The 26,777-nt window shown below is 42.9% G+C and overlaps 1 protein-coding gene across 1 annotated transcript; it reads right to left on the bottom strand.

The window, feature by feature from the left end:
- Window positions 1–624: 624 nt before the first annotated feature.
- On the bottom strand, window positions 625–26,455 carry LOC306715086 (uncharacterized protein). The gene is made up of 36 exons (XM_079185317.1): window positions 26,270–26,455; window positions 25,969–26,126; window positions 24,176–24,750; window positions 22,584–22,604; window positions 22,432–22,494; window positions 20,325–20,378; window positions 20,143–20,187; window positions 19,949–19,975; window positions 19,483–19,527; window positions 19,335–19,379; window positions 18,504–18,557; window positions 17,197–17,265; window positions 17,024–17,092; window positions 16,097–16,165; window positions 12,864–12,932; window positions 11,902–11,970; window positions 11,075–11,143; window positions 10,875–10,943; window positions 10,716–10,787; window positions 10,549–10,617; window positions 10,352–10,423; window positions 10,133–10,201; window positions 9,684–9,752; window positions 9,244–9,312; window positions 8,377–8,445; window positions 7,937–8,005; window positions 6,734–6,802; window positions 6,551–6,619; window positions 6,376–6,456; window positions 6,192–6,227; window positions 5,724–5,760; window positions 4,976–5,533; window positions 3,850–4,103; window positions 3,555–3,768; window positions 1,776–1,970; window positions 625–1,590 (listed from the first exon to the last, which is right to left on the bottom strand). The coding sequence occupies exons 2-35, from the start codon at window positions 26,117–26,119 to the stop codon at window positions 1,783–1,785; spliced, it is 3,627 nt and encodes a 1,208-aa protein (XP_079041443.1). The 5' UTR covers window positions 26,120–26,126; window positions 26,270–26,455; the 3' UTR covers window positions 625–1,590; window positions 1,776–1,782.
- Window positions 26,456–26,777: the final 322 nt, after the last annotated feature.

Here is a 26,777-nt window from a genome sequence, read left to right as displayed (position 1 = left end):
AACACCCTCCAAACCAATACCCCAAAATACTGATAACACAACTCCTTTAGCCATTCATAATTTAAGAGGAACCATAAGGAATAAACATTTAATATCTTAATAGAACATTATTGTTTCCCCAATGCGCGCCAGTAAAAATCATTGGATTAGCAATCACTACATCAAAAGTGAAATTTATGGAAAACAAATGATACCCTTCGTTTACCCAATATTCCAGCCATTCTTTATGTTTGAACTAAGATGTACCAAATGCTATGCTAACGGTAAGCTCCCATTTCACGTGTAACGGAATTTGGTTTCAAGTGCAAAAAAATAGAAACAGTAGTGATTAAGTTTCTTGGTTTCAGTTTGGCTAAATGTCAAATTGCCCATAAACTGAAAATGCATGCGCAGAACTAATCAGATTATAAATGTTCCAAAATATAACACGTTTCCTATTTCTACACTGTTGAGTAAAACAATTGGCAACATGTACTGTTGAACTTGCATCATAATCTAGTCTAGCTTTATATAAAACTCTGTCATCATGCAAAATAAAAGAGTAACTGTAAGCAAATACAATTTTCATGCAGTCCCTTACCATGAAGGTGATACATCGCACATACTGTATTCGTTTGGATCAGATTTATTAAAAAAGTTTGACATCAAATGTCCATGTAACAGTACAGTATGGATTGATACAGTCAGTACAGTTGTGTAATGTAGTGACAAACCAGTTGCTCAACAATGGAAGTACAGTTCTAGTGTCTAGTGCACTGTAGTACCGACTTCAGTGACATCAGCATATGATACCCAGTAGAGGGCATCAGTTTACTGTCGAACAGAGACAGACGGTTAGTGGTAAGAAAGAAATGCAATTATGTAAAACACAAAATATCACATTTTCATTCAGAAAATCAAAAAAAACAACAACAAAAAAAACATTCAAGCACACACAATTATTCCATGAAGTTACAGAGCATCAGTCATTTTTTTTATATGAAAGAATAACAAACTATATTTTATTATTATAAGTGATGAGAGGCTTCATTTGTGTGTTATTGGCTCTTTGTGGTTATGCACTTGTACACCCTACAGTGATTGAGTAAAGAAACATAGCTACACTATCTTTATGACATATTGACTGACTGACGCGATTTATGATTCTGTCTTTGAAAAGGCATTTTTACTGGCCAGTCCACTTTTTCACAATCTCTGCCGCACTCGCAGACTGTGTATGAAAAACACGATCATGTCCGAGAGATGCAGGAATCCCTGAGGAAGTGGACAAACGGAGCTAGTGTTCTCATCTATATTCCTGATTAGGAGCGGTGGAGTATCTCCTGCGTTAGATGCTGATATAAAAATACAGAACAGCGGAGGTATCTATCAGAGCTGGGCTCCATTTCACTGTAAGTATACAATAAGTCGTACAAGAGGGGGCACAAAGAATGGAAACTGAAATGTAACCGTGATGCGGAACATCACTGTACATGTATATGCCTGAGGACTGTGCTGAAACTTGACATAACCCTGTGGAAAAATGGCTGGTATTAGCTGCCCCTCCTTGAAGTATTTATAGTTGATGTAAGGCAGATGCCTTCACTCGGCCTAATGGAAAGAGAGAACATATGAGAGAGTCAAGACTTTGAAACATTTGGAACCGATAAAAACGTTATGACCTCATTTTGGCTAAGGAAATTGAAAAAAAAAAAAAAAGAAGAAGAAAGAAACATTTGACAGGTGTGAGTGATATAAATGCATTAATATGGCAGGGATGAGTCATGAGAGAGTACCGGGGGATCAGACGATCACACACGTCCTCTTGCACTCCTCCTCTGTGTCGTAGCGGTTCCTGTTGCCGTTGCAGCCTCCGTACCAGAACTGGGCGCAGGCGTTGGCCTGCTTGTCATAGTACCAGCGGATGTTATAGTCCCGACACGTGCCCTGGTCCAGGATCAGGCCGCAGCGGGGGTCCAAGGGTACAGTCTCTGCAGGGAAAAAAGCAGCCTATGAGCATATGAAATCATCCGCACTGCATCAAAAATAATTGGCGGATCCCAATCACACAACATTGTTCACTTGTGTTAAGGGCGATGAATCTGACCTCTGACGTCACAAGCAAACATGGAGGCGGCTGAGCCGAAACGGTGGCGGCTAACAGCGCTAACAACGGCAACAGTGCTGACAAAGCTAAACGTGTTTACCTGGCGTGGTTTGGGGCAGAACTGAAACATTTCCTCATGAATTAACTGTTGAAATCTTCCAGAGGACAAAGATTTCCTGCTGGAGTGAACAGAGCTGAGGAGTTTGATTGATACAGTTGCTGTTTTATATTTTGGAAAAAAAAGTCTTCCATTTACCCAGAATTCATGGCAAATGAGTCCTATTTTAGATAGTCGAGATCTAGACAGCTGCACAAACATCTGAAATCTGATTATTAGTTTGATCTCAGTCACAGTCTGTCTTTGTGAAACCAGCTCCTGGTTGCTGTGTTAGGTGGAGCAGGTTCAGTTGAACAGCAGCTAAGCTATTTAGAGGAACACCACAGAATACTGCCAAGGAAAGAATATAGAGATACTATTGGATCAATCAACTTTTGATTACCACTAAAATAAATTTTCTTCACTCTCATACAAACGTAAATTTAGTGTGGAGAACATTTTGCAAGAATAACTGCAGTAATAACAGTAATGTCTCCTTACAATCTAGTGCAGTGTCAAATATAGCAGCTAACCTTAAAATTGCAGTGACGATCCTCCAACACATCTTACACAGTTACATTAGTTTGACACGTGATTTGAACCTTTATAAATTAATAAAACGAACAAATGTGCCCTTAGACTGAATTCTATGACCTTACACCAATATTAGGACAGCTGCTCTTAAATATTCCTCTTTTTTTTCAGTAAATGTATTTCACATTTACATCATTTTTTCTTCAGAAATTTGCCTCTGGTGGGTTAAGATTTAAGAGTAAGTCAATTGAAAAAAGATCTCACTTAATTCAGCGAAATACATTTTTACTCCTAAATTGGCTTCCTGGAGCTCTCATAAGTGGAGTGATTTGAAATCTGATAAATATGGTTGAGGGGTAAATTAAAAGGGACCACATGTGTCTTTAAGTTAAACCTCAGATATGATTATCTCTCGTGGTGTTTAAGTGATTTCTATTAAACATAGCAGCTGGTTTACACTTAACCACAGTTATTCATATTCAATATAACTATTTTTAAAATCAAATGTAAGTACTGTTTTGAAACGCTCGGAGGAATGATGCATTTAAAACACTGATGTAGACGCTATGATGAAATGTAAACAATGTGGCTTGTTTGATCTTAATGGAACCGCGAGGTATGATTGATTCCATTTCTGTCGCCCGAGGAGTCATTTACTGGAAGCATCTTCACTTGTTTTCTTTTGTTGATAGTGTTTCTCTGCAATTACTATCAGCGTGTTTGTTTTGGACGACTTTTCCGTTTTGTGACTCACGTAATAGTGTCGTGTCTCTGCATGCACTGGCTAATAAATGATGCATTATCTATCTAAACGTAGAAGAGCAGAATATACTGTACCTTTAGGGAGAGCTGGCCTCAGTGCAGGCTCATGCTGTATGGAGACACCTGAGGATGATGTGATAATTCTTGAAGAAGAAGAAGAAGACGATGACGATGAGGAGGAGCCTCGCGTACTGGAGGAGTCCTCTCTGGTAGGAGTTCTGATGACTGAGGTGTTGGGGTTAAATGTGTCCCCGCGTGTCTCTGTGAACACATGCTGCCCTGCTCCTCCCTGATGGTGACAAAAGTAGCCGTGTTAAACAGTTTTATGACTATGTTTTTTATAATAAACGTACACTAATATGTTCCGTACATGTCCAGTGCTGGATCCTTTGCTGCCATGCAGGGTGGTCTCTACCCGTCCTCCGTGGCTGTGAGTGCTGGTGCCAGTGTTGGTGCCGGACTGACGGCCGCCCAGTACTTGCTGCTCCGTCACAGGCCGGTACCCATAGCCACCGACGGCATAGTTGCCATTCTTGTTGCCGTTGTAGCCGTTTGTTATTCTGTTATATATCAGTGCTCCGTTCTCGTCCTCACAGAACTGGCTGACCAGCTTGGATTCCAGCGCTGAGAAAGGAAGACACAGAGAGGAGTCAAGGGTACAGGGTGTGTTGTCTCTAAGGATTGAAGTGGGTTTTCAATCCTGGCGTGCAATTATAAAATTCCACCGCTTTTCTTGGCAAGACATGCCCTGAGTAGCTGGTTGAGGCATTGACCTTGAGTAGTTAGGTTCAGGACAGCCCATTGGTCAACGCATACGACCTGAACAACTATTGACATTCCCATTGACCTCAGCTGCACTTTTAGTGCTAATTAGCAAATGTTAGCATGTTAAACTAAGATGGTGAATGAATAATATACCTCCTTTCGCCATGTTAGCATGCTGACGTTAGCATTTAGCCAAGCTGTGCTTTGAGATACAGAGCTGCTAGCATGACTGTAGACTCTCAGTCATGTTAAAACATTCCTAGCTAGTTGAGAATGCTCAGGACAAGATGAATTACACTGGGTTTAAGCCTGAGCGTATATTATAGCAAAGATTTGTGATATTAAAGGATCATAACTGTGTTTTAGTTTTGTTTTAGTTAATTATCTGCAAATCGTACTCTTTACCCTGCTGACAACTGAATTACTATGAAATATTGACTTTGACAAAAGACTGAAGGTATAGTTTGACTTTTTCTGGAAATACGCTTATTTGCGCTCTTGCTGAAAAAATCTATAACACTCTGATGTCTGTAAGCTAGATATGGAGCCAGAGCCAGCAGGTGATTAGCTTAGCTTAGCACAAAGACTGGAAGCAGGGGGAAACACCTAGCCTGGCTCTGTCCAAATATGTGTACTGACATTTCTTATCCAACATATATAAAGCTAGTATCCCTGCGCTGGTATTGACGTAGTTTAACACCAAAACACCACCAAAGATGCGTCTCTCTAACCTGGCAGGGTGTTGAAGTCATCGATGAGGAACATGTGCTCGCTGTCCGGGTCAGAGGCGATTAGATTGAGCTCTCTCATGAACTCGGCCTGCGTTGGGTCTGACGTGTTCACGATTCCCAGGGCAAACATCTCAATGTTGGTGGCGTGTGCTTCTCGTACAGCTATGTCCAGCTTCACGGGCTCCCGCTTGTCCGTCTGCCCGTCGGTAATCACGATGGCCACTTTGCTGACCCCCACACGCGAGCTGTAGAAGGCCTCCTGGGTGGCTTTACGGATGGCCGTGCCGGTGTAGGTGCCCTCTCCCATGTATGGGATGTTCCTGATGGCCTGCTTGATGTCCTGTTTGGTGACGTAGCGGGCCAAGTTGAACACCAGCTTCACCTCCAGGCTGTACAGCACCAGGCCAATACGGGTGGCGTTGCGGCCCACTGTGACTCGGTCCACCAGCGCGTTGACAAAGTTCTTGATGATCTCAAAGTTCTCTGGGCCCACGCTCTCTGAGCTGTCAATGACGAAGACCAGCTCCATGGGCCTCTCCTTACACTTGATCCCACATCCTGAAATCACATCACATCGTATGAGATCACAGCTGAAATGTCACTTTGACGAGGTCTGATCTAATGACTTACAGATAAGATGAGACCGTGGCTCGGATTCACAAACGGAATCTTCTCTAATAACAATCTGTGCAGCTAAGTCAATATTGAGGGGTGAAATAAATATTGCAAAGATCACAAGATACTTTACCGCAGATCTCTTTGATCATCCGTATGATGTCCTCTCTCTGAAATGAATACACCAACACAGTGTGAGTGTATAAATAAACACGAGCGGCAAACAAAAGTCAGCGGAGAAAAAGGTATCCAGATCCTTTACGTGTGTAAAAATAGCAATATTTTTTTCATGGAGCACTTCATCATCCAGTTTATTAGAAGATTCTAATTCAAAATTAAATACATTTGGAGATAAATGGTTTTCACTGGACAGGAAGCGTATGAAAAAGTGTCATCTGAAAAGTAACTAGTAACTAAAGCTGTCAAACAAATGTCACAAAAAAGTATTTGAGTATTTGTCTCTGAGATGTAGTGGAAAAGTATAAACTAGCATAAGTAGCATCAAATGGAAATACTCATGCAAAGTACAAGTATCTCAAATTTTGACTTGAGTAAATGTAGTTTAACTGGAAGAAGTATATAAAAGAAGGGAAAGACTCACAGTGAGGCCCGCTTCACCTTTGACACCAGGTCGGCCCTGAGATAAGAATACACAGTAGTTGTATTAATGTCAACGTGGCTGAATTCCATTACCAGACAAATATTTGCTGAAATGAGTGATAAGGATCAGAGCATAATTCTCACGAAGCAGTACACAATAAATGGACATCATGAGGGTCACTCACAGGTTCCCCCGAGGTTCCAGAATCTCCCAATTCTCCTTTGATTCCCTTCAGCCCCCTCTCCCCTGCTGAGCCGCGGTCCCCCTGTCACACGTGGCAAAATGTCAGCGATCACAACGTATCACAGCTTGTGCACACAAACCCACATTCAGAAGTCCTGCACAACATGACGACTCACTTTAGATCCAGCAAAGCCTTCTCCGGGAATCCCCCTTGGCCCTGTCACGCCCTGGGACCCCTGTTCACCCTGAATCAAACACAGGAACGATCTACTTTGAATGTGTGGGGCACTTGTAGAGCTCTCAAATAGAGTTTACAGACACATGGACTTCTATCGGAAGGACAACAATCATTTGCCTACCTTTGGTCCTTGGACTCCTTGTCCTGGTGGCCCTGTTGGCCCTGGAGAGCCAGGCCGCCCAGGGTTACCCTGCAGTACAGAGAACACAGTGAGCATCACATTGGGGTGGACTCCATTTTTTTAATTCCCCTCGCAAGCATTAGGCACCATTGGCCCTCTCTTACACATTATGGCTTCTATATGCTTCTTCAATACAGCATGATGATCATTTAGTTAAAAAATGTAAAATCATGTCCACTCACACTCATGTCTATAATTTCATTTAATTTTTTGTCTAATTTGATTTAGCTTATACTCGTTTACCGAACCCTTTTATACAAGGATATAACAAAAAGGTATCTTTAGCATTGAAGTATATTAGCATTTTTGTACGGTACCAAATATATATATCAGTATTTGTCAGGCAAAAAAAAAATGTTGTAAATCTTCAAACATGTTTTTGTGATAGAAAGCACCTTGTGACTTTATTTCTGCCACATAAATAAAACCTGAACTTGTCTTGAGCGAACATGTTACAGGCCAGACCAGCCATGTATCCCACATGTGGAACCAATGATTCCTCTTTCTTGAACGGATACAACATGAAACAGCCTGTCATATATCTAGGAAAAAGCATTTCAAGGTGAGGATTATCCCCATCTCATGAACCTGAGTCATGAATTTCTGACACCACCATTCTCTCAGTGTGGATAAGGGCTGGAGTCTGCCAACAGGACGGCTTTAGTTGAGTCCTCAATTAAATCCTGCCTCACGCTGCATGACTGTGACAGTGCCCGGACCTGCAGAAACACTAGTCTGAAGCCTGCAGGGACTCTGGATGGGGTATTCGGGGACATATGGGTGTTGCTTCTCATCAGACACATACGTCTGTGGAGATTCACATTCTGCACCAATGTGTCAGCGCTGTGGGGGAAAATCGTGATGAATACCCTGAAACAAATTAACTATCCGCCTTTAGGATATAAGGCCCATGTGGTCGACATGTTCGCACAAAAGACGAAGCACTCTTTTTTTTCTCCTTTACTTTTGGAACTCTTTGACTACAGCAAAGCCGTAATCCTTCAGAGGATATGACTCAATCACATCCACTTGGCTGTATGTCAAATGAAATCACGGCGGGCTTTCTGCGCAAGTAAACAATTCGCAATGTTGTCCTTGACTCGTGTTTGCAGAAACAGTCAAATCTGAGAAGCTATGAAGTACCAGAGGTCCTTGGAGGCCTTCGCCCGGAGGTCCCGGTAAACCAGGCAACCCTCGGAAACCAACATCCCCCTGCAAAGGACAAAACAGTGGAGATATATAAACAGCAATTTACAATCCATTAAACAAATGACTCCCGTGCTGAGCAGAATCGTGCTTCCTTTAATTAGTTTCCTCAAACTGGGGAAATACTTACACCTATCTTCAGTGCGGATTCACACATAGCTCTGAAACTAGTTTACAAAACTTACAGTATCGGACGTTTGCTTTGGCTCAGTTTTCACAGCAGAGGTTCATTTTGCAGAAGTCATAACGAGAAGCATTACTCGACTAAATTCATCTGTATCATATTACATCACGCTGTAACGCTCTTCTCATTTGCCACCGACATGCACTTACTTGACAAACATTTTTTGGGGGATCTGACGGGTCCAAGTTCTCACCTTTGGTCCGGGGATGCCCAGTCCTTCCTGGCCAGGTTCTCCTGAAAGTCCAGGCAGACCAGGAGGGCCCTAAACAACACAGCACATGGAGGTAGAATACACTCAGAGATGGTGAAATGATGGAAGGAATCATTTGACATTTTGCTAGGAAACTGGGAAGCTGTTGTCTTTGTGTTGCAGTCTGTATACGGATTAAACAGAAAGATATACTGTGTTTATTAGTGAGCTGTCAATGTGATTTTGTGAACAATAGTTTCTGTTACCACTGTAAACCTACCTCTGGCCTCGTACTGATTACGAGCAGAGTTAAAATAATTGTTTGTTCAATATAAAGGGTGAAGTGAGCTTTAAAGTTGCTGGTACGCAGATTCTGTTACATTCGACAGAGCCATGCTAGCTGTTTCCAGTTTGTATGCTAAGTTAAGCTAACTGTCTCTCCTGGCTGGAGCGTCACATTTAAAGTACAGACACGAGAGCTGTATCAATCTTCTCATCTATCTCTTGGCAAAAAAAAAAAACATGGAACTAAACCTATTCCCCAAAATGATGAACTGTTCCTTTAAATGTCTTCCATAGTAACGACATATACCCCTACTAGCCCAGATGCAATTCCTTTGCTCTGTATTGGCCCCTGATTCGCCTACTGTGTCTCCTTGCTATGTTCTTAATTAAGGTAGAGGTTTATGAGGGTCAGGTACTGTAACTTCTGGTAATAAATGTGGATATATGGCTGGAACTGATGGGTGGAATAAGACAGGTAAAAGACAGATGGATAGACGACAGAATGTAATGTGTGGATGGATGGTATGAATGAACAGATTTATGAGGGGACAAATGGGCACGTCAGTCTCTAAATCAGTTCCTCACCAAGGGGCCGGGATAGCCGTCTCCTTTGGGACCGAATGGACCCGCTGGGCCTGAATCTCCACGGTCCCCCTACGGCAGACAAATATTCCATTCAGGCAAAGGATACAAAGTGATTCACAGATAGATGTTAAAAGCAAAGGAAACATGTGCTTTCTGCTGCTCCCCATCCTTCTGTTTTGTGCAATACATGTTGGCGCAAGGACAGCACAGCAGGATGAATGCATCCCGTTTTTCCCCGCTGCCATCGTCTCCGTCCTCTCTGGATGCTGGGATATAATCTTCTTGGATTCTTGGCAGAATCATTACATTCACATGATTGACTTTCCAAACAGACTGTTCAGCTACGACAGCGTGCTTTAGGTGTGTGTTAACAGGCAGATATCCAAGACGTGAGTAACAAACTGTTGTGTTTTCGAATAGAGGTTTAGAATGAGTGTTACCTTTGGACCAGGAAGTCCGTAGCCAGTCTCGCCAATCGGACCAGGAAGACCACTTGGGCCAAGATCCCCCTAGAACACACGTTAGCACTAATCAACTCTTAATTCTAGATGAAGGAAAATATTGTACAAGTTATACAAAACCTGTGAGGAGATTATAAAACATGATGCATTCTATAAATGCGCAAAAAAGACCAGCAATGTTACCGCGAAGACAGTGAAGAAAAAAGAAGATTGCTAGCAAGCAAACTCAAATGTGAACAATGCCCAATTTAAAATAAGAAAGGAAACATGTTAACTAGAAACAGTCGCTAGTGCCAAGAGGTTCTTCCGCATTATTGTAAACTATTTGAAGAAACAATTGTCCTTCTCTTGAAGTGAGGAGTATGGAGATCATGAAAAACTTTTATCAACATTTGGAACAATCCCAATCACTATCTGGGAGCAGTTACCTTGGGCCCGGAGACGAAGCGGCCCGGTGGACCGGGTAAACCCCCCCTTCCTTGTGTCCCTGGTTCTCCCTGAAGAAGATTAATGCAAGACAAGTGGTTGAAATCATTAACTCACATCTTTTCTCACCATTAATACCCTTCTAGCAGGGCAGGGACAGAGTTTCACACGCAAAAAATATTGACTTATTTAATAGCTAATCAAGCTCAACAGATTCTCACCTTTGGTCCGGAAGGTCCGGCAATGCCAGGTGGACCCGTCAAGCCCCTTATTCCTCTTTGGCCTTGGTCACCCTTAAAGATCACATTGGGAATACATTTACTAATCTGATAGCAGCTGTGACGTTCCTCATTATATAAAGGTCAGCAAAGTCCAAGACATGCAAAAAAGTAAGCAGGAAGTGTCACTTTTCTTTTACCTTTTCACCCTGGGTGCCGATTCCAGGTGCCCCCTCTGACCCCCTGAAACCTACAGGTCCTGGCTCACCCTAAAGACACAAACATACACTTTTTGTATTACTTTCACTGGTTTGATATCGGAGGAAACAGACACATGTAGATACAGTAGGATGGGGATTTAAGCTACCTTCTGTCCAGGGGCTCCATCCTCCCCCGGCAGACCCGGCAAACCAGACAGCCCCGTTGATCCTGGCTCACCCTGAGGACAGATTCGTGGATGTGTGTCTGGTAAATTGAAGCACTGTAAAAGTATAAATGTTTGCTGCTGATGTGAGTTTTTACTTACCTTAGCTCCAGCGTCTCCGGCCCCTCTCTCTCCTGGGGCGCCAACCTCGCCCGGCAAGCCTTGGTCCCCCTGTGTGAGACCAGACAACGGCAACTTAATCTTGATCTTATTATACACTTTGACGTGTAGCTTTGAAAGAATATTACTCCTACTTTAAAAAACAACAACTAAAACATGGTGATGGTGATGTATGTGCGAACCTTGGATCCAGGAAAGCCCTCTCCTGGTTGGCCTCTGCCACCTGGTGGCCCCCTTGGTCCTTCAACGCCCTACAAGGATTAATGGAGACATTAATAAAAAGAGACATCTATTAAAAATAAAAAACGAACACCAAGTCAAAATTGGACGCCTATGGGACTGTACGAAAATGATTGACAGATGGTCAAAGTTTGAAAAACACGTACTGCCCTTGGTTCTTTATAGTTATTAGTCGTTTAACATAGTCTGCTTGTTAGAAAAAAAAGTTAAACATTGCAATATTAAGCAAAACAATTTAGCCGATAACATTGATGATCTCATGATGGACGGTTAAAAAAAAGGATCAATATCGATGAAGCAGAACCAGAGATAACATCCCTTTTTACTACTACACATTCTTCCTTGTCAAAATCTGGTGCTTACATTACCCACAATGCAACTTAGCCAGGGGACGTTCGGTCTAATGTAGCTGCTAGCTTCAAGCAGAGATTGGGAGCTACAGAGGACTGGTAAACTGGTGAACTATGGCTCTAGAGTGCAGCCGGAATGAGTCCGAAAATCTAAAGAAATTGCATTTTTGCACTTCCTGTTCCTCAATCAATCTGACTGACTTCATATAAAGGCTACATCATGTTATCTAATCCATCTGTATTTCTAATATTTGGAATTATTTATAAGAAACATAAGGTTAGGTCCCCTTCCCCACCCCAATCCTTTCTGTACAGTCCCTAAAAACGATTTACATTCATGGGATCAAAGAGTAACATGCAAAAGTGTAATTGTACGGCAGTTTCCGCCAAAGTGGGAGTCATTTCATTCAAGCACTTGCCTTCTCGCCCTGTATTCCTGTTCCTGGGAGGCCGAGGGGCCCTGGAAGACCTGGTGGGCCAAAATCCCCCTGCAGGTTCAGAGATGAAGGGATGTTAATGATGATAACAGCGTGTTAAGTGTCGATAGCATGACGGGGCATCACACTCTGATGCCAACTAGGACATTTCATGATTTATTGCATGTGGAAAGCACCCAAATATTCAGGAGGTCGTTGCCAAGATCCTGTGCATTTCCTCTTGGCTTAGTAATGGATGCTAAAATCCTTTTCATACGTATAAATCCTGCGTCGTTTCATCTGTCACATGCAACATTAACGTCATAAACCGCTGATGTAAATGCGCAGAGAAGCCTGTAGGCACTGGTTTGTCATTACAACACAAAAACATTGCAATTATCCGTGATGAACTTCAACACCAGGCTACAGTAAAACTGTCAGCACGACCTCTGCCAGGAACTCCCAGGAAAACAAATCTTAGTTTTTTTCGGGGTTTTCAATTCATTACCAAATGTTCCAGCGAACGCGGATCATGTTACACATGTTTAAATCATGTTGTGCTCCATCATAGCCTAAAGGATTGCCAGATGGCTGTGAAGATCTGCGCACACATCCTGATTGAGAGAGAGAGAGAGAGAGAGAGAGAGAGAGAGAGAGAGAGAGAGAGAGAGAGAGAGAGAGAGAGAGAGAGAGAGAGAGAGAGAGAGAGAGAGTACCTTTCTGTATTTGTGTGACCGTGCCAGTGCAGAGCTGTAGCTTTCCCACAGCCCAAAAACTGTGAAGCTGCACTCCTCCTACACTGGGCTCTAACCTTGATTCATCACCTGCAGACTGTGACCTCCTATATAACACCACGCTGAATGCATTCAGCGGAGAGACGCTGCCAACTGGGTTTTTTTCCGCAGCGGGCCTCGGCCTTCGTGTCCGTGTGAAGGCGTCTTATTTACAGCCGCTTTGCACTCTACCTTGTCTCCTTTGATTCCGGCGCCCAGCTGTCCTCTGAGCCCCCGCGGCCCGTCCAAGCCTCGCTCCCCCTGAGGAGACGGACAGAAGTTATTGCAACTTGCCTTTTGAAATAGCAGTTAATATATGAAAACAAAGACAACTTAAAAGCACATGAAGGACAACGGGAAGGCCAGAAAATGCATAATCTGATATCCACATGAAGCCACATGTGCTCACTGATTGAGCCTTGGGTAAAAACATTCCTTTTTAATTCTTGTTTATGTTTACATGTCAATCATGGACTGAAGTCGATGGACAGCACTGTTTACAGAGACAGTATCCAGACGGTGACATTTCATCGTCGGATAGTTTTGGCACCATCTGTGAGTAGACTGTTACCACAGAAACCAACACAATGCTCTTCAAAGTCACTGTGAGTTATTACAAGTCTCACATTTGACTTTAAAGACCCCTCAACCCCGACATGGTTTTCCTGTTGGTTACCACCATCTGACATTTACCATATAAACTGATTTAAAGCATCTCCACAGTTTGTCATCAGAGGGCTGTTTCAACATTCCTCGCCTGAAGGGGGGAGGCTTCTCTGTACCACCCAGAAATATAATTTATGTTCCTCCTAATTGAAACTAGGACTATCTGCGGATGCGTGGTACTACAGGACACGCTTACTACATGACACAACCTCAAAGCAGTTGCAGTTTGGTTAAGTTTCAGCGCCTAAACTACTTGTTTAGGTTTAGGAAAAGATCGAGGTTTGGGTTGAAATAAGTAAGTGTCTTGTAATATAGTCTCCGTGGTGTTATGAAGTGGGCGTATAAGTTAGTAAAGTGAGTGTGTCTTGTAGTACAGTGGGTGGGTAATTTAGTGACATGGCGAATCTTGTATTACAGTGGGTGTGTCCTGTAGTGAAGCAGCCGTATCTTGCAGTACAGTGGGTGTGTCTTGTAGTTAGGTGGGCGTATCTTGTAGCACAGTGGGTGTGTATTTAAGTTACGTGGGAGTATCTTGGAGTAAAGTGGGTGTGTTTTGAAGTTAAGTGGGCGTATCTTGGCGTGAAGTGGGTGTGTCTTGTAGTTAGGTGGGCGTATATTGTAGTACAGTGGGTGTGTCTTGACGTTAAGTGGGCGTGTCTTGGAGTACAGTGGTGTGTCTTGTAGTGAAGTGGGCAGGAGACTGCTGTTACCGTCCCCTAGAGAAACCAACATTTTTGTAACGTACTAATGAAACAATCATACTTATATTCATGATATTTCCCTAAACCTAACAAAGTACTTTTCGTTAACCACGTTAACCATATGTTTAAAACTGAGACCGTTTCACAACATCCGGGTTCTTGTCAAGTCAAACATTCAGGGACAGCTTTATCCACAGGCCATAAGTCTTTGAACTCTTAAGCCTATCATCACTATTGTCATTTTACCGAAACCAAAAACCGAGTTTTTCATTTGTAAGAGGGCGTATGTTTTATTTATTTTTTCATATTTTTTTCTAACCGGAGTAGAAATACAGTTAGGGCCAAGTTGACAGTGAGTACAATGAAGTGTGCAGCATAATGTGTGGATGAGTTTTGCTCCTCAGAGAATAGAACATTTGCCTTATGCCCAGGTCATCCAAGGACTTCAGATACAGTAACAGGCACATAAGTACATTGATTAACATAGTAATGCTTCATTTGTATGTCAAAAAAGCATAGATTTATTATCATAACTCTGCAATCTCATTTTTGCACACAAGCCAAGGCGCTAATGATGTGGAAAAAAAGGGGTAATACTGCTGCTGAGCTCCTGTGAATCCAGAACTTGTTGAGACACGCCATGTGAGGAACGCTCCTTTAGAACATGAACGCCACCTGCGAGTCGGCGGTCAGATCTCCTGCCGAGGAATAAACGAGCACCCCCGAGGCCAATCTAAGGATACGAGATATACTGCCTCCTGTTCAGGAGTGGGAACTAGTTGGAGAGTCGACAAATGATGAATTAGATAAAGGTGTGTGTGGGGTAAAAAGTATTTTATTTTTTATTTTAAAAAGTATTATTTTCACCTGAATTATAGTTACTGAGCCTTCTGATGTAAAGGCACACTAGTGTTGTTCAATACTGAAGCCAAAAAGTGATGACATTTGTGGTTACCGAAAAACATTCCATTAACTTAATCACCTTTAATTAAGGCCGACTGTCTGCATTTATCAAAACAACAAAGGGGTTTGGTCTGGTGTTGATTGGGGAGCGGTTTGCTCACTTAATAGAGCTGACACGGTACTGGGGCAGATGTTATGTTATAATGTCCTTACGTAACATTAACAAATCAAGGAATCATAGCTAATTATTTCTTGATTTTTACATATTTGACACCAATTTATTAACAGACAGACAGCCCCGGAAACATAATGTCACCGGCACGGAGGCATAAGGTCACATATATTTACTCTGTAACTGTGGGCTGAGGTCTTAAATTATTTTTCACATTTTATTTATTCATTTATCTGTGGAATTCTGTTGGAAAAAAGCGGAATGCATTTATCTTTTAGGCTTTAAAATTATACATTTTGAGGATGTCTGTCTAATGTTAGATCTGTATTACGGCAACTGCACCTCAGGTCACAAAGAGAAGCCACATTCACAGGAAAAATACAAGCTACTACTTTTTAAGATATAAAAATAACAGACTATGATGAACTGAGTCAATAAAGAAAAGAAAATGGAATAAGCCATGGCAAGGAATGTATCAAATGTTTGGATTTCTAAGTGTGTGTGTGCACCTCTATGTGTGTGTTCGTGAATGCCTGTGTCTGTGCATCCTGAGGGGAGACAGACACAGGAACAGACTCATTCTTTCCTTTCTCAATGAGTCACTCACTCCGTCACGTCACATGGTGTCCTGGCTATTTTCCTGCACCATCGCTGCAGCTGCTGCTCTGCACCGGCATGTTCTCAGTGGATCAATGGAGCGGATCGCACCATGAGGTAATTGAGAGCCGTAGCTGTGTGTGAAGTCATGGAACTTCTGTGTTGCGTTATCATCTCTTGCAATCATTCACATTGTCAATGCCCTATCATTACACTTTGGAATCTGGAGGCCAGACGGGGCCTTTGAGCAGGTCAGGGTAGGTGGATGAATTGAAAGTGAATGCATGAAATCGGGTCAAAAGGTTCAAACCTTTCAACTGGTTCGAGTGCAGATGTGCCAAGAAAAACTGTGAGCCCCAACAGCCAGATAGAAGACACAAACTCACCTTTGGTCCAGGGAGACCTTCTCCTATCTGTCCTCTCTCTCCTTGGACTCCCTGTGGCCCTTGAGGCCCCTGAGTAAAACAAAACGATGTAAATGATCACTGAAAATTCACCTCTTTAACAACTGACCATTTGCTGAATGAACGGTGACTGTTCAATCATAGCAACCTTAACTGGGCACTAACCTTTCCAAAACCAAACACAACAGCAAAAGAGTGTTTGTCTGCTCTAAAGTGAGCTAAAAGAGTTAGCATGCCCTACCTGAGTCCCTACCTGTTCGGAAAGTGTCTCTTTTGAGTGACACTTTGTAAGATTGAAGGCAACGAGGCAGGGATCATGTAATTGCTCAACACTACACCTGGCATCCTACTGGATGGGGAATTTTGACAGGGTTGTTGCACAAAAAAATGTGAGTGTGAGGAGAAGGGCTGAAACTGGATTGCAGGAAATCTGTGCAAGCAACAATATATCTGAGTGCAAACATACAGTTTAAGCAGAAGCAGAGCAAATCCAAGCACGAGCTATTTGAGCGCGAGGACAAGGTTTTGAGGGAAAATCTGAAGTAGAAATCAATGAGTCATGCTATCAAATTGAAAGGCCACGCTCTTGGATAAAGATAGGATAAAAGCTCCATAGTTCAGTAATCCATCAATGGCCAAAGCCAAGGATCATATTATTGCTCATATCATTTAATAACTAAATTAGTTTTTGGGATGACAGGTTAGATTAGGTTAGAATAATCTCTGCTCAGGACTAAATCAAAGATGACAATGAATTTTGATGATAGATCTTCCATGTTATTATTATAAACTGCATTTGTGCCGTGCTAGAATGGAAAGCTTGACAGGTATACAGTAGCATCAGTAACCGGGTGCTGGGGTTTAGCGGAGGGTCCATTAATGTATGAGGTGTGTGTGCTTCTTACTCACCGGTGGTCCATGCTCGCCAACTCCTCGAGGACCAGGAGGCCCTGTTTGACCCTGGTAACCGACATCACCCTGTGGAGCGTAAGGGGGTGTGATGAGTGCACGAACAAGGTGAGACACAGGTGGATTATTATAGACTCATGACTTTTCCAAAACAATATGGAGTCAGACTTTACCTTGGGCCCCGGAAGGCCGATCCCTGTTTCCCCTTGGATTCCAGATGGCCCAGAAAGTCCCCTTTCCCCCTATAAAAAAGACAGGCAGTGAAAGACATGTGCAAGTGCACAAACACATGCATAAACACACCGCTTTGGTAGTCTCATTTCTGGGTTTAAAGCCTCACTTTGACATGATGGGATACCAGTAGAGCTGTCCAGGTTTGCGGATGACCAAAACCAGCAAACCAGTCTTGGCTTTCCTAATATATCGCTCTTTTAAAAAGGGGGTTAAGACATGTACTATGGGGCAACCTTCATTCCTCCAGTCAGGACTCTATTCTTAAAGAATGTAATTATTCACTCAGAGGCCGTAAATCACGGCAATAGTGTGCAGCATGAAGGCACGCGAGAGGCGTGAAGAGGGTGTGGAAATGTTAGCAGGCGCATACCGGCACTTTTTTTTCATTTCCCTTGCCCTTTCAAGCAAGTTGGGACAATGTTTAAAGCCAGACATTAGTCTGCCATTCAGGTGATATAGAATGACAGCCAGACAATCAGCGTGAACATTCTTCCAAAAATAATTAAGGAGGGAACACTTGGTGGGGAGTGAGGGCTCATGACAGAATTGGCAGCTATAAAACACGAGAAAGGGGCTTAAAAAGTAGGAACGGACAAATAGGCTGACAAGGTAATAACAGATGAGGTTACTAAAGAGGGGTTTCAAATGTTCCACTGGTGATGGCTCATAACTCACAAACAAGTGTTCAAATCTTTGGTCATCCGATCAGTTTGTAGGGCTACTTGACATTTGTGATGTTAGTTATACCTGTGATAAATGGTTTTAAATGTCAACTTCCAGAATGCAGCCGTACTCTGAGAAAACCCTCAGGAACAGAGAAAACCCTTCATTACGTCACATGTGTTTTCTCACTTTATATTCTTCCACATGCTGCAACACATTTAACTTTTCACCTCTGCCAGTCCACAGGTAACAGGGTTGTTCATTATCTTTGTGCTGATGAATCCGCGGACATGGACTCCCCTTTCATACAACTATGAAAGAGACTTAATTCAAACCAGACTGGATAAAAACATAAAACCCTGTTTCCTTCAGATATGCATCTGGTTTTGGAAAAGGGGAAAGGCCAGTCTTCGGCACAAAGGGAATTCACTCAAGTGTAAAGGATGGACAAGTCGGAGGGGAGGACGTTTGATTTACTTCTTTCTGAGTTTCCTTTTGTACTTGAACACTTCCCAGATTTCAACGGTTTGGTTCAAGCGTGGCAAACGTGATTTCAAAGGCATCAAGACTGAGGAATACTTACTTTTTTACCCATTGCACCTTCAGGTCCGTTATCGCCAGGTGGCCCAAGCGTACCCTGAATTGTGGATAGATATGTGAGGGTTACACATGGGTGTTATAAAGTAGCAGTTAATTTAGATTATAAAGGATCAGACAGATCCTGAATATGACATGGTTGAAATGAAAATGGCACGCTAAACGCGTCCACTGATCAATGATTGTCCAATCATAGCTTAGCAACCATACCTAGGCATGTCAAACTTTGGATTCGTCCACATGTTGAAGCAGTGTCTAAAAGGGCTGTAGATATACTCTATGCATCTGTGTATGGAGGGTGGTGTATTTCTTTTAGATCTGCCTAGCTCCATGTTTTTGTGCTATAACTTAACTAATGCTAGCATGCCTGTCTAACTAGCCTATTACTTGTACTAATAACCTGGTGTTACCCCAAGGCAAAGGAGCACATCATTAGCTTACCACATTATTTGTGGAGTTACAAGTTACATTTGAAAAATTAATTTTCAGAACAGGAACACCCACTGAGATGGAGCTAAGATGCTAATACTACTATATCAGAGTGTAATGTGTAACGTTAGTGGAGCTAGTGTTAATTAGCTAGCTAGCTAAAGCTGATCAAATTGTCTCGTGAGAGTTTTCATTTCAGAAGACAAAAATCTAAGACGCATTGTTTCGAAAATCACTATAGATTCAGAGTGGTACATCTGTATCATTGTAAAATGCATATGTGCCATGCTAGAATGGTGGCAGATGTAGCAGCAATGACTAATGGGGCATGGGGCTCAGCAAAGGGTTCATTGGATTCTATGATAGAAAAAAGAATGGGCGATTTCACCTGAAGTCCACGATTTCCTCTTGGGCCAATGGTACCTTCAGGACCCTAGAAAATAGGAGTTGCTTAAAATTCATGATCAATGGTGATCCTAAGCAATACTTCACCTTAAAGAGGTCTTAAGTTCTTAAAACATTAAAGGGCAACATACTCTGTCTCCCTTAATTCCAGGTGTGCCACACTCCCCTCTCTCTCCCTGTAAGAGAAGGAAAAAGCAGTTAAGTGAAGTCCTTAGCATAGCATTTTGTTTCCATTTTGTATAAATTCAAGTTTCATTTAGGAGAAATTTATTTTTGGAATAATGGGTTTTAATATCCCAGCTGCTGGCGTGCCACAACTGATGACATGGGATTTACGTAATTAAATTCCTTTAAAAGAAAAGTAACTCAAGATACTTGCGGACAGGCTTGACATTGAACACAGATGAAAAGAGGAGAAAAAAATGCTGCGATATTTCCAAAGTCTTCTCTTTGCATGTTACCTTTCAAGGCACTTAATCAGGTCTGGAAAACATAATTCTCCAGAGTATCTCACTATTGCAGATTTTCCATGAGTGTGGGAACCCGATACTTTAACAAACCATGGGGGCATATACATAGACAGAATCCATACTCTACCTGCTCTCCTTTGTATCCCGACTTTCCCTGTGTGTACAAAACATTGTTGTTAAGTCACAAAGACACGGGCAACAACAAAAACACTGGCACATTGAACGCAGAACAAGACTTGTCTCTTTTCCTTTAAGAGCAATGAGTAATGTGAGAGATTGAAAGAAGAATCTTAACAACCTGATCTAAGGCCCTCAGCTCACCTCTGATCCTTCCCGACCCGGAAGTCCACTGAGCCCACCCTCACCCTAAAGGAAAGAGGGATTTTAGTTGAACAGGGAAAAAGCTCTTGGCTTGCCCCAGCAATATCTTGAACTGGCAATATCTTTGTGTATTGCAAATTTAATAATAAACAACTGATGGTTAAATGAGTAGGTAGTAGCACCTTGTGTCCTTTTGAGCCGGGGTTTCCGTCTTCTCCAGGACGACCCTTCTTGCCCTGAAGAGAAAGTCATGGAAACACCATTAGGCAGAACACGTGTGTAATAATGACTTGGAAATAAATCAGGAGAGCTTCAGAGGGATGGGGGTGCAGCATAGACTACTTTAAAGGAAAAGCGTGACAACGTCATCTATATAGCTTCCAGGACAATCAGCGAGATGAGATCATCCGAATGAAGAGTATCTGTTGAATAAAGACAATACATAAAAAAGTCTTATTTTGAAGGTTAACTAATGATCTTGTTTGGGACTGATCACAAAAATGTAGATGAGAAGATATGACTCTCATATGTCCATTAAATATCAGGCTGCAGCCTGTTAGCTTAGCTTAGCATAAAAACAGGAAGCAGAGGGAAACAGGAAGCTTAACTTGTCAATTGGCCTTTGAGGTGCTAGTTGGCTGATTTGATCCCCTTCGTGATCCCCACAATGTTTCCAGTCTTTATGCTAAGTTAAGCAAACTGCCAGCTGGCTCTAGCTTCATATACACCATGAATCTTCTCATCTAGCTCTTAGCAAGATGCATTTCCCAAAATGTCAAAATTATTCCTCCAAGTTTGGCAATGATTTTGTTATCCGCCAGTAGAACGACAGATGACGGCCATCTTCCTTCTGATCTTATAGGCCTCATGGAAGCAACATGTTTGAAGTGCAGCATGAATAAAGGCCATTGTATCTGGCAGCGGATGAGTCAGTGGGGACTTCAAGTTGTCTGTGTGTGAGAGGACTTACCCTGAACAACTGTCTGGCTCTTCTCTCCGTTTTCATGCAGTTTGTGCTGTGGACTGTGTATGCTCTTATCTTTCAAGCATCTCCCTGTCTGTATGCCTCTATCTGTACACACTGCTTCCGCCAGTGTGCGCCTGCTGCCAGTGATGTGAAACAGCTTTTGTTCGGAGCATTAAATTTAACAGGGTAATTGCTCTGTTCTCATCCTGTGAAAATACATCAAAGCGAAACCGCTACGTCTAATTGCGGCTGATTGTCTGTAATAAAAGGAGCGCCCACATCTCGACATGGCTTTGGCAGGCGAAGAAAGTCCTGCATGTAACATCTTACCCATGTGTCCCCAGCCGCGCGGCAGGGTTCTCTCGACAGACATGATCTTACTGATTTCCCATGTAAATATCTGTTTAGGCCTGTTGTTAATGTACTGTTAGAGGAATGTACGGTATTTACTTTACTGCTTTACTCTCACTGCTGCAGGGAAACAGAGATTCTCAAAACAGCATGATTCACTAAACACCCCCCAAAACCCAGCAATTATGTAGGCTGTTAGCATCAAGGGGGCTTTTGTCAGCTGTGTTGTCATTTACGACTTTCCAAAACGAGCTGGCCTGGGCATGATGGTTATTTAGGGATAGCGAAAGAGAACACAAGTGGTTTTCAAAAGCAGAGTCTTAATCTTATTGTATGTAGCAGAGGACGGCCAATATGGACTCCCAAAGAGTTTGATATTAAATAATGAATCATGACAACAGTACACTGAATACACAGCACACAGACACAGTAACTAAACCTCTCCCATTGTTTAGGCTGCTAAAGCAACTTACCTAGCTGGCTAACAAGCTAGGCTTGAAGAGTGTGGAGGGTGTTAGCCGTGTTAGTTAGCACCTGCTGGGTAGAGCAACAAAAACAAGAAAGACCGCCTAACATTTTACTCCTCACAGAGTTGTGTCTCTCGCTCTTTTTGCACACACCTTTAGAAACACTGATGAGGAAACTGCTTAGTTCTAAACCAAGTTCCCAATCCCGCCTAGCTAAGCTAGATAGCCTGCTAGGTAGCTAGCTGTAGCAGCCTTGTTAAGCTTAATAAATGAAAGGAGACGTCAGTTTCTGTGCCTGTGAACTGATGCTAACTGGCTAAATTTGCGCAGTTGTTGAGCTTGCCAGCTTAAGAGGCAGGGGGCCTGTGATTGGCTGAAATTTTAATTAAATTTAAATGAAAACTAAAAAGATAATGACTTCATAGTTATGATGACTTATTTAACTATTTAATAATGAACACTTTGGGGCTCCATAGGCCAATGCTGGGTCGGATGGGTACTTACAGGAGGGCCGCTGGCTCCCCTCTCACCCTTGTCACACGCACACTTGCTCTGGGCCAGAGGACACTACAAACACAGGGAAACAAGAGTCAGACCGGCCATTTTGGGGACACAAATCAGGAAATGTGCGGAAAGACCGAATTCTGGAGACTTACCCCTTCATCTGCCAGCGCCGTCTGTGGAGCAAGAAACAATAATGTCAAGATGTTGTCTGCATATGGTTAATTTATATCCAACCAGCACACATTTACAGACAAGAGATCTTGTAAAACAGTCAAAACCTGAGGTAAGCTGTTAATTCTGGTCTCTGAGTTACATCGTAGGAAAAGTGTGGAGCCACAAACACCTGCTACTCAAACGCCCAATTAAACTTGTTCTCAGCTGGCCTGGGTTCAGTTTGACAGATGACCTCCTCCACCTGATTCTGTGAGTGGACTCTGTGTTTCCTCTTGTAACAGACGGCCTCGTTTTTCACCCCACGGGTCGCTTTTTCTCTTCAAAGCTAACCTCATTCTCTGCACAAGGGGAAATGGCGGAAATTCCACGAGACTAAACCCAAACCACATGCATTGACCAGTGAAATAGCCTCCGTAGTAGGGAGAAGACTACACAGACGGTCATAGACGACGGGGCGACGCAGTCTGATGCTGAGACTGAAGATTAAAGACAGTGTCTCAGCTGAGACGGAGGCACATGCTTATGACATACAGATGCTGCCTATGTATGCCATTGGGATGAAAGTCTGGTTGTGGCCCGGCTGCTGCTGCCGGGCTCTTGCATGCCGGCAGTATTGGAGGCTGTCAGGTCCAATATTGTAGGAGCCGGAGTGCACATTTTCAATAAAGTCCCCCCCCCCCCTTATAATATTTAGATATGTACCACCTGTGTCAACAGAGAGTTTGAGGTGGTGTTTGAGGAGCTGGTTGAATGATGTTGCGTGCAAGCATGTTCTTGTTGTGCTCCTGCTCTTGCTGCACCCGACTTCCCCACAAAGAGTTTTAATGCGGAGCATATGTTACAGCCAGCAGCCCGGTTGTGTTTGCAGGATGTTGCCTTGCAGCACACTTTCTAATTATCTTGGAAATTAATGTTTTTTAAAAGTACCCCAAATAAATAAAAAACTGGAAATAAAGACAAATTGACTTGACTTAATACGTGGCTGTCGAAGAGGAATTTCGCCGTTTTCGGCCAACTGGGTGGATGTAATGAGTGCATTTCATTTTACAGTGATGACTTAGGTGATGACAGCAGACCTGTTACTATGGCAGCAGGTAGCAGGTGTATATCAGGGATGCATCAAGACAAGAAATAAAGGAGTGGGTGGTGTCAAAGACGTAAGAGACGCTAACGTTTCATTAATTTGGCAAAAATCACTCTGCATAATGGATTTTTGAAGTTTCCACCAGGCAGACATTCCCGGGAATAAACGATTATCAAACATTTATGCAATTTACACATTCTTGCAAGTGTTTTTTGTAAATGAGAAAGATCTTCAGCCTTATGGGAAAAAAACTGAAATGTAAATTTGTATATATAACTACCATGAATATGAAATAATCTAGCAAGACCATAATGCTTTTGTTAAACAAAGAGACAATAGTTTTGTTGTTTTTAAATTTAACATTTGATTTGTAAAAGCAACAATGCGCTATTTCATTTTATCCGAAATGACCTAATCATGCATAAAATCAAAAAGTAGACTTTGATTACCAAAGCAAAGCAAAATGAGTATATATTTTTTACTCACAATCTCTTTGATGAATTTATCCACAACGCCTCTGTCCTGCAGGTTGTGAAGGTAGCGTGACGCTGGGGAGCTAGCAATTAGCCGCAACGTCGCTATATTGGCGGCCACGTTGGCTTCAGGTGTGATGCCTACGGTGAAGAAGCGGACGCCCTGGTTCTTGGCGTCAGCCACGGCTGAAAATATGTCTGGGTTCCTGGGGTGCGAGATGCCGTCGAAGAGCAGAACGGCCACCTTGATGCTGCTGGGGTCCGACTCCTCCAGGTAAATACGGGTGAGGTTGGTGATGGCGAAGGTGGTGTAGGTGCCGTGACCGATGTACACGATGGGAGCGATTCGGGCCTTGAAGTCATCGATGCCCTTCCACTGCTTGAAGGTCTGCTCTATGATGACATGGCTGCTGTACTGAAGGAGGGCTGCCCGGGAGCTGAGGCCCCGGCCCGTCTGCATCCGGAGGTTCTGCAGCCGGTCCATCACGTCCGTGGCGAATTGCTTCTCCTGGGCATGGTTGTCCTTGGCGCTCTCTGAGCTGTCGATCAGAAAGGCTAACTCCAAATTGCATTCTTCGCTTATGACAGCTGAAATGGAAGAGATTTATTAAAGAAGGTAAGAATCAAAGCTATAGTTTGTCATTCTTGTATGCTTGTTAGCTTCGCTTAGCATAAAGCCTGAAAAAAAAGAATTAACGGACATTTTTCTTCTGGAGCTGACGATGGAAGTAGCTAAGGAGTGAGCCATCTTGCTTCCTTCTCGTCTCTGTTTAGGGTTACACATGCTCAGTACCGACCGGGCACTCGTGAGAAAATGGTGGCGGGTAAAGACAAAATTTATGAGCCGAAGCAAAAGCGAGCATTAGCTTGGAAACAGTTTTTGTGTGGCGTGAAACTCCAACTATAAACCACACAGTTTTGCCGCAAGTTTGAGGGCGAGGCAGTTAAAACGGGGGTTGCTGGACTGGGCAAAAATTTACATTAATGTTGAGCCCTGCAAATTTGGTATTTCACGATTAGATGATAGCTGTTAATGCTTCAAAACAAACCACCAAGTTAACTGCACATGATGTCTTGACCTTTTCAATCAAGATTTAACATTTATTACTTTCATATCGACAGAGCAAAAGATGCATTCCGCTATGGCTAAACAAGATGTAGTTGGTATGTGTCACACGCCAAGAAGACTTTCATATGCAGCCAAACATAAAGATCTAAGACATCCCAGTCAAATGGGTTTCATGAGCGAGAGAGAAATCTTTATCTGTGGAGCCTTCAGGAGGGGTACACGTGATTTACTGACTGTTTTGCCTCCATAGGCTGATGCCTTTTTTCAGGAAAAGTGTGATACGTTCATGAATGTGGCGTATCGTTTTCTTTGAAGAGGATATAAAGCCAACTCAACTTGCTACACCAACCTTTGGCAATGGGAGGAGGTCACGGATCTGATGTGGGCTGGGGATAAATCACATTAATCTTCAAGGAAACATGTCACAGGGAGAATGCGCCCCGGGCAAAACAGGATTCTGAGCGAATAAAACATTTGGGTAACGGAGCACTGAGCGGTCACACAGGAGATGGATGGCTCTGAGGAGCCCGGGAGATATGATCAATCCAAGTGGATTGCATCCTCCAGCGATGTCCTTGTTGAGTATCATGTTCTGTTTTTTTTGTACACCTGTGGCAGCAGCTTTTCTTTTCCTTGTGAAAAGCTAAAGATGTGGCACCTGCACAAATTCCACACCACTTTAAGAGTAAGAGCATCAGTGGAAAAGATATTACAAAATAAATAAAAAAAAGACTTACATTTGCCATTTTGAGGTATGACATTGGATGGATTTAGTCTGCTCTTCTTCTTGGTGGTCACCACCTCTTCCTCATAGTCTTCTTCATAGTCCTGTGCCCAAAGACCTTGAAGTCCCCACAGTAGCAGGACCCAGTGCAGCGAGGGGACCATGACTTCCCTGAGAGATAAAGAGAATACAGAGATGGATAAAAAAAGTCCCAGACACATTTTAATACCTTCCCCCAAAAGAAAAAAACCTGCACATACTCAGAGAACAAGCTTTAACATGCATGTTTTGACACTCAAGTATGCATAACTCACAATGTTGCTGACTTAGGACTCCAACGTGTTCAGCTATATATATATATAAAGCTCTCCTGGCAGTGAGGAAATTCAGAGAAGTGCAAACAGGGAAGATGAGAGATTCTTCATCCAGTTAGTTTGGTTCCATAACCTGGGTGTCCTCTGTCCAGGGTTGGGTGTTAGTTGAGTCTGTAGGTCAGTGGGCACCCAATGGTGACACCAGCAGCAGCAGCAGCAGCAGCAGCAGAGCTTTGCCAAAATGTTAGTGTTCTGGCTCTCATGAGACTCAGATCCAAACCATTGTAAGCTTGCAGCAAATTAAGGGGAGTCCAGCCCCTTTTTTTAAAAACTCACCCACTCCCATTTAGGGGAGCGTGTGGGAGGGGTGCCTGGGAGGCAGCTACAGACACTCCAGAAATCCCTCGTCATGACAGAGCAATGAGTGCCCCCCCCCCCCCCCCCCCAATATTTCTGGGAGTATAATGGCATGTGGTACATTTTATACATCTAAAGGCTGATTCTAATG

Source organism: Pholis gunnellus (genome assembly GCF_910591455.1).
Source record: "Pholis gunnellus genome assembly, chromosome: 24".
In the NCBI taxonomy this organism is placed as follows: domain Eukaryota; kingdom Metazoa; phylum Chordata; class Actinopteri; order Perciformes; family Pholidae; genus Pholis; species Pholis gunnellus.
Note: the sequence above shows the minus strand (reverse complement) of the source record. Positions and strands in the feature narration are given on the sequence as shown.

Bases quoted from the DNA above. Each gene is read 5' to 3' on its own strand.
- LOC306715086 (XM_079185317.1), bottom strand. From the start codon at position 26,119: ATGGTCCCCTCGCTGCACTGGGTCCTGCTACTGTGGGGACTTCAAGGT. The intron at 22,605-24,175 runs GTGAGTAAAAAA...CTTGCTCCACAG, and splicing joins ATAAATTCATCAAAGAGATT to ACGGCGCTGGCAGATGAAGG. The intron at 19,380-19,482 runs GTATGTTGCCCT...CCTATTTTCTAG, and splicing joins CTGGAATTAAGGGAGACAGA to GGTCCTGAAGGTACCATTGG.